We start from the raw sequence: 12,745 nt of genomic DNA, 5'->3' as shown, positions 1-12,745 counted from the left end.
GGTGGTTGTCGGCCCAAAAGGGGCGAGATGGTGGATTGACAAGACCCGCGACTTTGAACCAATTTGGCACCACCAGGTCAGTTCTGATTGGGTAATGGGTCCTGCTCCTCTCGTTCGAGTTAAGGGTCTGTTTGTTTTTCCTTATTTAATCCTCAATTTCTATATTTGAGTGGCATTTGGATTCTTAATTTTGTAAAAGGAAGTTTTTTTTCAGTTTTTTAACAATAACAATATTATTTTATAAATTTATTAATTTATTAATTTTAAACTCTTGAAAATTAAACTTTAAAAAGGTTTTAAATTTATTTTGGGATGACCAACATTTATATGAAATAAGTAATAAAAAAATTCATAAAGAGATTAATAATGGAAAAAGTATATATCTTATATAATTTTAGAATCAACCAAAATCAAAGTGGAATGTATTTTCGTTTAATCAAATATTTGTCATTTATATTGTTGCTTTCCCATATATATTTTCTTATAAATAAATAAAAATCATAGTAAATATTAAATTTAAATTAATAAATTTTTATTTAAATGGGTGCATAGAAATCTCTTTCACTTGGAAAACTTGGTCTGATTTGCTCGCAGAAATTTCACATCAATGAGCAAACCAGACACCAACACCTTGAAAATTGCTTGGAAGCTGCACTGGTCGAAGCCTCCAGCCAGCCTGACCACGTCAATGCAGCTCAAAATAAAATTTTCATCCTAATATAATTGTCTACTTCCTTTGGAGTCTACAATGTGAAGCTTCGCAATGGCACCAGCGGAAATAAACCAATCATATGCCTAAGTTTTGTCCTAATGCACACTAATAATTTCATGCCCACAAAATCTAGATTGATTAAAAATTCTAAAAACCCATTTTTATAAGTGCAGGAAAAGTGCTTTATCATTAATTTTTTTATATATGTACAGTGTGGTCAGCCACTTTACTTATATCAGGCAGCCATTTAATTTTCTTCAGCATGCATGCGAATAGAGCTGCGAAGGAACGGATCTACTTGTTTCTTCTCATGTCTCATTATCGGGCTGACTTCCTTCTTATTGGGTCCGGACTCGTGGACGATCCGGCCCGCCATACATGTTGGAGTCCAAGTCAAAATCGCTGGGCAGACATATCTAGGGACGCTCCAATTCCAGGCCGAAACCGCCTGATCTGTTTTCGTGAATCCTGATCCGGCCCAAGCGAGTGTAAGACTCAACAGTTATCAGAGATACTAATTACTTAAAATTGACCTATTGATAGATTGTAGAAAACTAAATAAATAATTTTTTTTATGATAAGATTAAATTTTCTTTAGTATAATTGGCTCGTAACTCACTATTTGAAATGAAGATTAAAACATAAATGAAGAGAAGAGTGGTGGAGAATATATGCGTTGGTTAGAAATGTGGGTGGTTATATGTAAGCAATAATAGACAGGTTGGAGAGAATTGCAGAAAGATCTCCACCAAATTGGTAGGATTCGAGGCCTCATGTGCCCACTACCTACCCATAACCCATACCCATGCAACACCCAGTTTACACTTATATTTTTTCTTTTTTGTAAATAAAAAGGGAAAAAACACATAATCAATCGACATTGATAAAATTCCAATTTGTATAGCAATGATAATTGATAAGCTTTAGAAGAAATCACGTGAAGGAAAAATGAAGAGATACAATAGAGCAATAAATCCAACACAAAACGAACTGTCTTGAACTTGTCTGGGACAGAATGATTCTAAAACAATTGAATAAATTGAGGACAGAAGCTTAAAACTGGAGTTTTGTTAAGCCTCACACAACACAGTTACCTGGCAATATAATTAACACAACTACAGAAATAAATTTTTGTTTAGCCTAATTATTAAATTATTATTAACATTTGTAAATTTTATTTTCAGTAATATATATTAAAATTATTAAATACATTATTTTAAAAAAAAATAAAAGTGAATTATAATTCATAAGTTAACCGAAAAAAAAAAAAAGTGGTGGAGGATTAAATATCCTTGCAACTTGATGAAAACACAATAATTTTAGATACCCCGTGACCAGTTCGGCTTGACCCATCTCAGGACAAATAACAATGAGATCAAAGTCAATTATTGATTAGAATTCACCATTTTTGTTTTCGAAAAATTATTTTGTTATGTTGATCAAGAAGAATTCAATTAAATTGTTTTTTTAATTATTTTCGAAAATTTTTAATTTTTTAAACTTTATATTTAAAAAAATTAAAATTTTAATTAAATTTAAAAGAAATTTTGAATTATTTATTAAAAAAGAAAAAAGATTTGAATAAAAATCAATAAAACTTGCTCAGAAAAAAAAATAAAATAAAACTTATATATTTAATTTATTTTTATTATAAATTGAGTCTATTTTGTTTAATAAAATTTAATTGTTCTATTATAATATTATTCCGTCAGTAATTAGTCAAAATAATATGTTATTGATTTCAATGGAATTGGTGCATAAATTGAAAGGAATATTTCACAATAAAGTTTCCAATATTAAAAGATAAGATGATTACCGGATTACTATGCACTACTTTATAATAAGCTCATTTGTAGGCAATCAATTCCCATTACGACAATGCCAGTAAAGAATATTAAATAACAAGGACCCATCAAAGCAGACGAAGCACTGGATAATCACCTTCCAATATAGAGAGAGAGAGAGTAAAGTAATACACACAACTTTCTACTTCGACAGAAACTACCAAGAGAAACAAGACGATGGAGACTCGAGATAAAGAAAAAAGGACGAAATATTATATTAAAAAGAAAAAAAGAAGCATTCTTTGGTTTCATTGCCACGTGTTTTCATTTATATCAAAATATGATAATTTTTAAATAATATAAAAAATATTAATATAAAAATTATCACAAATTAATATTTTAACACAAAATGAATAGAAAAATAAAAAATAAATAAAATCACCCTAATATTTTTTATAATTTCTCCTATATTGTGTATATATTTCTTTATGTCTTTCATTAAATTCTATATTATTTTCCCTGAAAAAATTAAACAAAAAAAGTGAATTCTTAAATATAAATATATCTATCTTCTCTTTCTCGATAGCAAAAACACAATTCAAATTTACAAAATCCATCCAGCTCATGATGGTAGCAATAAAATAAAATATTATGTAAAATATTACAGAAATAAAATTTTTTGAAAAAAATTGTAAAATAATAAAGATATTGATGTTCTTTGATATACTAGAAGGTAAATTTAAAATATTTCTTTATAAGATTAATCAAATTGACATATTCAAGATATTTCATATCACTGTGTGGACACGATCTCGAATGCATAGGAGTCTGTTACTCCACTGATTTATCAAGTAAATTGAGTTGAATTTTTTTTATAGGCTCGAATCTGCTCTGTCCGATCTATTTATATAAAATAAAAATTACGCATTAGTGGATAAATCTGCGTAACATGCTTTGATGAAACTACGGTCTGATTTTTCTATATAGATTTAGTTTTAGTTGTGATTAGAGTATTCGAGACGAAATAATTATCAAATAAAAAGAAAATATAATGAAAATATGAAAACAAACATTATTATTAACAAAATAATTAAATTAGGTTAAAGACACTAAAGCTATAAAACTAAAGCATTTTAAACCATTAGAAAAATGATAACTTAGCATTTATTTAATATTTATGAAATTTTCATTTATCACATAGAAATATTAAAATTTTAAAAAGTTATTAATGAAAATATATTTTATATAAATTATTAATTACAAAATAAAAAATTAATCAGGTATAAATCTAATTTGAATACTAATGATCGAGTTTTGGTCCGTTAATTTACAAAAAAAATTAATTAATTTTGAAAAGTTTCTGTATAGATTAGTCATTTCTATAAGTACATTTGATGAGAATTATAACTTAGAAAATTTTAGATTTGGATTAAAATTAGTTTATAATATAATCCCTTATGACATATTTAAAAAATTAAATGGTTTATTTAATTTATTTTAATAATTATTTAAACTCTAAAATATGCAAGAGTGTATATAAATGGTGATCCATACTTTAATGCTTTTTTTTATAAAAAAATAAAAAAATGAAAAGCGAAGCATCTTTTTCTTTTTTTCTTATCGTGAGTGCGAGATAATCACGCGGTGTGCAAAGCGGACCCACCATTTTGATGTTGGGTGTACTGTACTCTGCCCTCTCTCTCTCTCGCTCGCTCGCTCTTTCTCTCTCCTCTCTTCGAAGGTAAAAAGTACTAAAGACTAAAGATTGTTGATTAACATTATTATTTTTGTGTACCATATTATACCATAGCACAACTCATTTTCCATAAACAAAACTCCTTCACATCATCGCCTCGCCACCGTCTGATCGATTGGCCAAGTTGCCTTTGTTGCCGTGTACTTTCCGGCAGGATAACCGATCTGCTTCTGCGCAGCTGGATTCTAATTTAATTAGTTTCTGGCCAAGTAATTTATGTGCTTACTTATATAGCTTTCTTATTTTTTTCGTTTTAGATTGTGTGTGGTTAATTTAGCTGGCTGGAAAGTTTGGGCTTAATGCTTTTGGAGTTTATACACTGGATTTTGGAGGGGGGGATATAGGTGATTTAAGGGGTACTGGCATGTGGGTTGCGCTTAATTGGAACCATGGGTGTGTGTGTGTACTGTTTTTGGACTTCTGGGGAAGAACTGAAGCTGATTAGGTGATTTTTTTTCATTTACAACTTTCTGGTGTTTAATTGAAGCTCTGATCTTGTAGGGGAGTGTGTTAATTTTCTGGGATTTTATATCACTGTTGGTTCAATTTGTGAATTTGGATCTTTTGGATATCTGAGCTTGAACCATGGAGGCTAGATTTGGAGGTGAAGGTGAAGCTCAAGCTCATCATTTCTGTGGCATGAGTGCCACAGAAATGCGGGCAGTTGGAAAGAGAAGTTTAGAGTGGGATTTGAATGATTGGAAATGGGATGGTGACCTTTTCATTGCTAGCCCTTTGAATCCAGTGCCCTCAGGTGGAATGGGTAGGCAATTTTTCCCTGTTGCAACAGGAATTCCTGTGAATGGGAATTCGTCTAATAGTTCATCCTCATGCTCTGATGAAGTAAATCTGGGAATTGAGCAAGGAAAGAGGGAATTAGAGAAAAGGAGAAGGGTTATTGTCATTGAAGATGATAATTTGAATGGTGAAGAAGTAGGTAGCCTTAGTTTGAAGCTTGGTGGCCATGGTTATCCAATTACCCAAAGGGAGATCAGAAGTTGGGAGGGAAACAGCGGAAAGAAGACCAAATTGGCTGGGGGTAGCATGAGCCGTGCAGTTTGTCAAGTGGAGGACTGTGGTGCTGATCTGAGCAATGCTAAGGATTATCATAGACGGCATAAGGTTTGTGATCTGCATTCCAAGGCCAGTAAGGCCCTTGTGGGAAATGTAATGCAGCGTTTCTGTCAGCAGTGTAGTAGGTATGCGTTCATTTACTGGTTGCTTTGAATATTGGTTATTTACTACCATGAGAAAACATGCATTTATTTTGAATATTGACACTCCAATGATGCTATGGAACATAATTGTGATGCCAAATTGGGATAAATATTTTTAACGGAAAATAATTGAGTAAGTTTTTATTTTTTTTAAAGAAATATTTTTCTAGGCTGTGGCTCCTTGTGTATGGCTTCCTGAAAAGTGTTACTGAGGCTTATGGTTGCTCCTAATATTGTAGATACTCCTAAAATTATTGATTTTGCATATTTTGGTAAATACTTGGCAGGTTTCATGTCCTTCAAGAGTTTGATGAAGGGAAGAGAAGTTGCCGCAGACGTTTGGCTGGCCATAACAAAAGGAGGAGGAAAACAAATCCTGAAGCTGCTGGTAATGGAAGTTCATTGAATGATGACCAGACGACTAGTTATCTATTGATAAGTCTCCTGAGAATACTTTCTAACATGCATTGTAAGTATAGGGTTTAATTCCATGCACGAATGTTTTCAGATATTTCCTTGATTTTCTAAATTGCTACGGTAAAACCTGCAAGCATATGCATAGTATTATCTTCTTTGTGTGATAGGCATATTTGATGGAGAAATGCTGTCTTTTCACAAATTGTAGCTAATAGGTCAGACCAGGTGACAGACCAGGATCTTTTATCTCATTTATTAAAGAGCCTTGGAAGCCATACTATTGAACATGGAGGAAGAAACATATCTGGGCTTTTGCAGGAATCACGAGACTTGCTGAATGATGGAAATTCAGAGGTACTCTCAACTCTGTTCTCAAATTTTTAGGTTATTCCAAGGCCTGCAAAACAACATTTAACAGCACTTGTTTCTGGGATGCTGCAGCAAGTTGGACATGCACATGGTGCTAATGGTGCAAATATGCAAACTTCTCCTGTGAAACCTAGCATTCTGAACAACTATCCAGCTTATTCAGAAGTTCGAGACACCACTGTAGGACAGGTCAAGATGAACAATTTTGATTTGAATGACATATATGTTGACTCAGATGATGGTGCTGAAGATATAGAGAGATCACCAGTTGTTACAAACATGATGACTAGCTCCCTTGATTGTCCTTCATGGATACAACAAGATTCACATCAATCAAGTCCACCGCAGACAAGTAGAAATTCAGATTCAGCATCTGCTCAGTCACCTTCAAGTTCTAGTGGAGATGCTCAGGTATTTTTTTTTAATTGAATGCTTGGTACTGTTTACCTTCAAACTGAATCAGTATGCTGGGAAGCATTTCTTTGTAAAAAAAAATGTAAGCCTGGGTCCCTCTAAAACATTTTCACATTGGGATGATGATATATTCAAGAATAGTTACATAATCCCAAATTTTTATTCTCTTGATGAGAACACAATTATATTATTGGATTGAGACTATGAAAGTTTCTCTTTGGGATCATCTTTTGTTTCTGAAAGTGGACAGCTTTAATAGTCATATTAAATGCATATTGTTGACCTATTTTACTATTTGAAATTTTCCCAGAATCTTAGCATTTTAGTTTTGTCTTAAATGTGTAATATTTAACAGTGAACTTCCCCTTCTAATTTTCCAGAGTCGTACCGATCGAATTATTTTCAAACTTTTTGGTAAAGAGCCTAATGATTTTCCTCTTGCCCTGCGAGCCCAGGTACTTAAAATTTGATATATTACTGCAGTTGGTTGACATTTCCTTCATCTCAAATAATTATTACCTGAAATCCCTTTTAGATTCTGGACTGGCTGTCTCACAGTCCCACCGACATTGAGAGCTACATTAGACCTGGTTGTGTCATTCTGACCATTTATCTTCGCCAAGCTGATGCCACATGGGAGGAAGTAAGCTTGCAAGCAGTATTATGAATTTCTTTTTCTTAATGTCACAGGGTCATTTGTGGCCTAACGCTTCGATTGCCTGTTGTGTAGCTGTGCTGTAATCTTAGCTCCAGTTTGGGTAGGCTTCTAGATGTATCAGATGATGCTTTCTGGCGAACCGGATGGGTCTATATTAAGGTGCAGCATCAAGTAGCATTTGTTTGCAATGGTCAGTTACTTTTGATTTCCCATGTAATTTAATTGTTATTGACATGCTAGAATAAATAACAAAAGTTATCTAAGTAATATTTGGCATTTGGGGCTGCAGGTAAGGTTGTCGTGGATACATCCTTATCTCTCAAAAGTAACAACTGTAGTCAAATTTTAAGTGTCAAACCAATTGCAATATCTGCATCCGAAAAAGCTCAATTTGTGATTAAAGGAATCAACCTGTCTCGGCCTACTACAAGGTAGCTGTTACCTTTGATTTCTGTGTAAAGAAAATTTTTGGATTACATGTTATCATCTGTCTTTAGTCCATTATCTAATAAAAAGCCTGTGATGTTCTTTTCTTTACTTGCTGCAGATTACTTTGTGCAGTAGAAGGAAAGTATATGTTTCAGAAAGATACTGAAGAACTAATGGGCAGGGTTGATAACTTAAAGGGGCACAAGGAACTCCAGTGTGTTAACTTTTCTTGCTCTATTCCCACGGTATCTGGAAGAGGATTCATTGAGGTGCTGTGGCCTCTTGCTTGCTACCCATCTCATGGCCTGTTCTTTTGTTGTCCATTTCTATTTAGCATGGGTAACAATAACATGCTAGTTTCAGATATAAATTTTTGGTATTTCATTATTTTCATTGACCAACTCTTTGGGGTAATATATTGAGAGTGTGGATGTTTACCATCTCTCAGTGTGTATTAAGGTGGGAGTAAGTGGATGGTAATGTTATTTGCAAACACAGGTATTTCAAAAGTCATTACATATAATATTGTGTGTTTGATATGCCTGGCTTAGCTCAAGACGGTATTTGCTTCTTGACTAATATGTTTCCGGTCAATAGATCTAATTGTAGGTGAACCAGCCCTTAGGGACTCAAATTTTGCAGGGGACTCCACCTGATCTATGAATAATTTGAATTGGCTGTTAAATGACATTAGCTAGCTCAACAGGGAGAGTTAGGCCTGGCCTAAATTTAACATGGTATCAGAGCCTCCCTGTTCGATGTTGGGCCTCCCATAAATATGTCGCGCACCAGTAAAATTCTGGGCGTGAGGGGTGTGTTGAATCCCACATCGGTTGTGGAACGGGGTAATGTGCTCCTTGTATGGGCCATAGACACTCCTCCCCTTGAGCTAGCTTTTGAGGTGAGTTAGGCCTGACCCAAATTTAACAATAACAAAGAAAAATGTTGCTATGTCATGTGACATCATATCAGAGCAAGCACAATAGCCATATGCAGTGTCTGCCAGTTACTCTTTGCTAAGCCAAATTTCCTTTTTTATCTGGGTGGTCTGAACTATGTTGCACAATACTTGAGATGGATAATTTTTCAAATCTCAATTATTTACCTCTGCAATTTATTGGTTGGTGCTATTTATACCTTTCTGCATTTAAGTTATCAAAAACTAATCATTAAGAAGATGATGGAAGCTGAACTTGGGCAATAATGGTTCCACTGTAGAACTAGTATAAGAAAGGAAAATATGCAGAAAACGGCTTATGTTCTTCCCAACTTCTGGTTGTTTCTCTTTGTATGGTAAACAAATGTGAGAAACAGAAATTAACTTGCTCTGATGCAGTCCTGTTTACTTCCTTGTCTAGTTTATTAAGTATTCACATAGAGAGCATCACATCTTCAAATATATGTTCTAACATGCTCTAGTGCTGACTATTTTTTATTTGCTTCATAGTAACTCTATCCTCAAACGGATTCTGTTATTTTGCACATGTGGTTACTGTGGTATGCTAATGTTTACTGATCTTGTCCTTCTGGATTTGTGTTTCATAAGGTGTGGATACATTTTTAAACATGCCATTCTGTAAACTTAGTTTAATCTTTGCCTTATCCAGATTGAAGATCATGGTTTCAGCAGTAGCTACTTTCCTTTTATAGTTGCAGAGGACGATGTTTGTTCAGATATCCGTATGCTTGAGGGTGTGTTGGAGTTCGCTGAAACAGATGCTGATGGAAGTGGAAAAATGGTAGCCAAAAATCAAGCTATGGAGTTCATTCATGAAATAGGTTGGCTTCTTCATAGAAGTCAATTGAAGTCTAGATTGGACCACTTGGATCCTTACACAGACCTCTTTCCTTTAAAACGGTTCAAGTGGCTCATGGAGTTCTCGATGGACCATGAATGGTGCGCTGTAGTGAAAAAACTCTTGAATATTCTGCTCAAAGGTGTTGTTGGTACAGGAGAGCACTCATCTCTAGACCTTGCATTATCAGAAATGGGTCTTCTTCACCGAGCTGTGCGGAAGAATTCTAGGTCTCTAGTGGAGCTTCTTTTAAGATATGCTCCTGAGAAAACAGTACCTGAAAACAAGTTACTGATTGGTGGAAGCCATGAGAGCAGCTTGTTTAGACCAGATGCTACAGGACCTGCAGGTTTGACGCCTCTTCATATTGCAGCTGGTAAAGATGGTTCTGAAGATGTACTGGATGTATTAACTGATGATCCTGGAATGGTAATTCTATTTCTAAATCTTATTTCTGAATGTGTGAAAAAACTGCTCTGGAGTTTTATATTTTTCTAATATCAAAACCCGGAGCTACTACATTTTTATTTGGTGCACTTTTCAATTTGACCATTGTGTTTATAGTTATATTTTGGCTTGCATCTTCTGTTGGGAACCTACATTACATTTTGGTCTGCCTAGATTTTTTGTTGGGCGAGGGGTTGTTTGGGTGGTCTCCGTCTGGATTTCATATTTTCATACTAGGCGGTGGCCCTCCAATTGCAATGTTGACCATCTTTCATTAAACTGCCAATGGAAGCCTCTTTTTTTTAAAAATAAAAAATAAAAAAATTTGAGTCTTACTTATAGATTTTTAGACTGGAAAAACTTGCATCGGAAATATATATCATGGCATTGAATCTATAATCCTTTACATCATCCTTGGACATAAATGATGGGCTTCTGTTTGGTTCAGGTGGGAATTGAAGCATGGAAGAGCGCCCGTGACAGCACTGGTTTCACACCTGAAGATTATGCTCGTTTGCGAGGCCACTACCTGTACATCCACTTGGTACAGAAGAAAATTAACAAAAGATCAGCTGTGGGACACGTGGTGCTTGACATTCCTGAGGCTCTATCTGACTGCAGCACTAAGCAGAAGCAAAATGAAGAGGTCAGTACCAGCTTTGAGATTGCACAAACAGCGAAGAGACCCATTCAGCGACCCTGCAAGCTTTGCCATCAAAAGCTGGATTATGGAACGGCTGGCAGGTCATTATTATACAGGCCTGCAATGCTGTCAATGGTGGCCATTGCTGCAGTTTGTGTTTGTGTGGCTCTTTTATTCAAGAGTTCTCCTGAAGTTGTGTACGTCTTCCGCCCCTTCAGGTGGGAATTGTTGGACTATGGAACAAGCTGAGGTCCTCACTAAATCCCAATTTGATGGATAATAGGTGGTGTGCGCTTATAGACTGTAAAGTCGAGATTTCTTCCCGTGTAACCGTTGCTTTAGACAAGTTTCAGATTCTGTACTGTACTGTACTGTGATTGACATGTATTTATTAACTGTTTAGTGTAATATTTTAACAGTGATTTTAACTCGTGGGATATGATAATAGATGGGTAATCCTAAACGGTACGATAAAAAGGAGTAGTTTAGAAACTGTGAATGCTGTTCATTTTTGTTTCAGAATATTTTGATTACAGTGTTTCAAAAGATCACTTGGGCAATCATAAAGAATGGCACGAATAAAAGTAGTACAGAACGTCATCCTGAAAGAGAGAAGATTAAAAGAAACTAAAAGAATTGTTCAAACTGATTTGTTTAAGGATCATTTTGTTTTGAACCTTCTTTAATAGGAAGGAAGAATGCAAATCAATGAGTGCATAGAAAAAATTGAGAAACACTGCTCGCTTTAAAACAGAAATTGGGAAACTTTTGTTTCTTTTCATCTATTTTTATAAATTTTTTCTAAGCTCTTTTACTCCCTTCCTCGGGAATTTTTCATCTAATCTGGAATTTTTAAAACTAACTCACAGACATTTGTCAACTGCTCATACGTATGATAATTTTGTCTTCACAAAATTCAATTACTGTAATAGATGTAAATAAACCTTTAAATAACCGTCGCCCTTTCTTGTCTGAACTAATATACCAAAGTTCAATCCGAATAGAACAGAGGGTTTAATTAACCCGTATCTTGGAGCACATTCCACCGCTGTACCCAATCTCCTTACAGACCCACAAGGGTCCTATTGGTATTTTACTCATTGGTAATGATATTCATCTAACCCGATTAATGTTTTCGTTTTAGTCTATAAATAACTCAGCGTGCCCTTTTCTTTTTTTGTGGTCAGCACCCATCAATTTGGATATATTCATTGTATTAGGTCATTCATTTGGATATAATTATAGTCGGGACTTACACTTATCTCTAATTATATTAGATCGTATTTGGCCTGCTTGATTTTTATCGAAGTCCATTTTCTTTACCTATTTAAAACACGATCTGACCATAAACACGTATTCTATCACAGAGTATGATATTTTATAGATTATCACATAGCATGCAGAGGCAATATGCCATGGAAGAAACCAGTGCAGGATAGTGAATTCTGCTGTGAGATTACATTTTGAGCTTAACAAACGTTGAATTTATTACAAGCATCAAGCGAATGGTTTTTTCAAATATAGAGATAGGCAAATAATGTCCAGAGGATTTGATGCATCGCAAAGCCATTCATGGGGACGGGCAGGCACTGTTTTGCTGCAGTGTAGATATAACTGTAGGCAAAGTGGACCGTGGTCCATTTCAATCAGGTGTTAGCTGCTTCAATCCAGACACGCCTTTTTCACACGCCTCTTATGCCACGGCTTCTACAGGGAACTGGTGTCGCTGTAACTCAAAAGCCTTGTAAGTTTCTTCTAAAGGCTCTCAATTTCTTTTCATTGTTTTAACAATGGATTAGTACTAGAGTCATCAACTCTCTTAGAGTTGAGTGGTATCAACCTAGTCGAAGCCAATTGTAAAATATAATTTGACCTCCTGCATGTACTGATTTGTCTAGTGCGCAACAATTAATGACGAGGTGCTTCAATTTTGTTTGGCAGCTTTGATACCTGTGTCTATCCGCCCGCTCTGCGAGAAAGCTTAAGTCGACAATTAGAGGGAATAGTTTATTTGAAATTGCTTTGCTTTTATGATGTACTCTCAGTGCTAATTAATTACAATTGCTTTTCTAATTGATATACAACTAGTCTCGTGTTACAATG

At 34.7% G+C, this 12,745-nt stretch overlaps 1 protein-coding gene across 1 annotated transcript; it reads left to right on the top strand.

Annotated features, from left to right (window-relative positions):
* Nucleotides 1-4,281: 4,281 nt before the first annotated feature.
* LOC110616014 (squamosa promoter-binding-like protein 1) lies at nucleotides 4,282-11,070 on the top strand. The gene is made up of 11 exons (XM_021758311.2): nucleotides 4,282-5,451; nucleotides 5,757-5,938; nucleotides 6,095-6,240; nucleotides 6,328-6,666; nucleotides 7,050-7,124; nucleotides 7,205-7,312; nucleotides 7,400-7,517; nucleotides 7,617-7,758; nucleotides 7,875-8,025; nucleotides 9,364-9,981; nucleotides 10,448-11,070. Exons 1-11 carry the CDS (start codon nucleotides 4,838-4,840, stop codon nucleotides 10,889-10,891), a joined length of 2,937 nt encoding a protein of 978 aa, XP_021614003.1. The 5' UTR covers nucleotides 4,282-4,837; the 3' UTR covers nucleotides 10,892-11,070.
* Nucleotides 11,071-12,745: the final 1,675 nt, after the last annotated feature.

Source organism: Manihot esculenta, chromosome 5, assembly GCF_001659605.2.
Source record: "Manihot esculenta cultivar AM560-2 chromosome 5, M.esculenta_v8, whole genome shotgun sequence".
Taxonomy (NCBI): domain Eukaryota; kingdom Viridiplantae; phylum Streptophyta; class Magnoliopsida; order Malpighiales; family Euphorbiaceae; genus Manihot; species Manihot esculenta.
The sequence above is the reverse complement of the archived record's forward strand: the minus strand, read 5'-3'. Positions and strand labels throughout refer to the sequence as shown.

Bases quoted from the DNA above. Each gene is read 5' to 3' on its own strand.
- LOC110616014 (XM_021758311.2), top strand. From the start codon at position 4,838: ATGGAGGCTAGATTTGGAGGTGAAGGTGAAGCTCAAGCTCATCATTTC. The intron at 5,452-5,756 runs GTATGCGTTCAT...AATACTTGGCAG, and splicing joins TTCTGTCAGCAGTGTAGTAG to GTTTCATGTCCTTCAAGAGT. The intron at 7,313-7,399 runs GTAAGCTTGCAA...CCTGTTGTGTAG, and splicing joins CTGATGCCACATGGGAGGAA to CTGTGCTGTAATCTTAGCTC.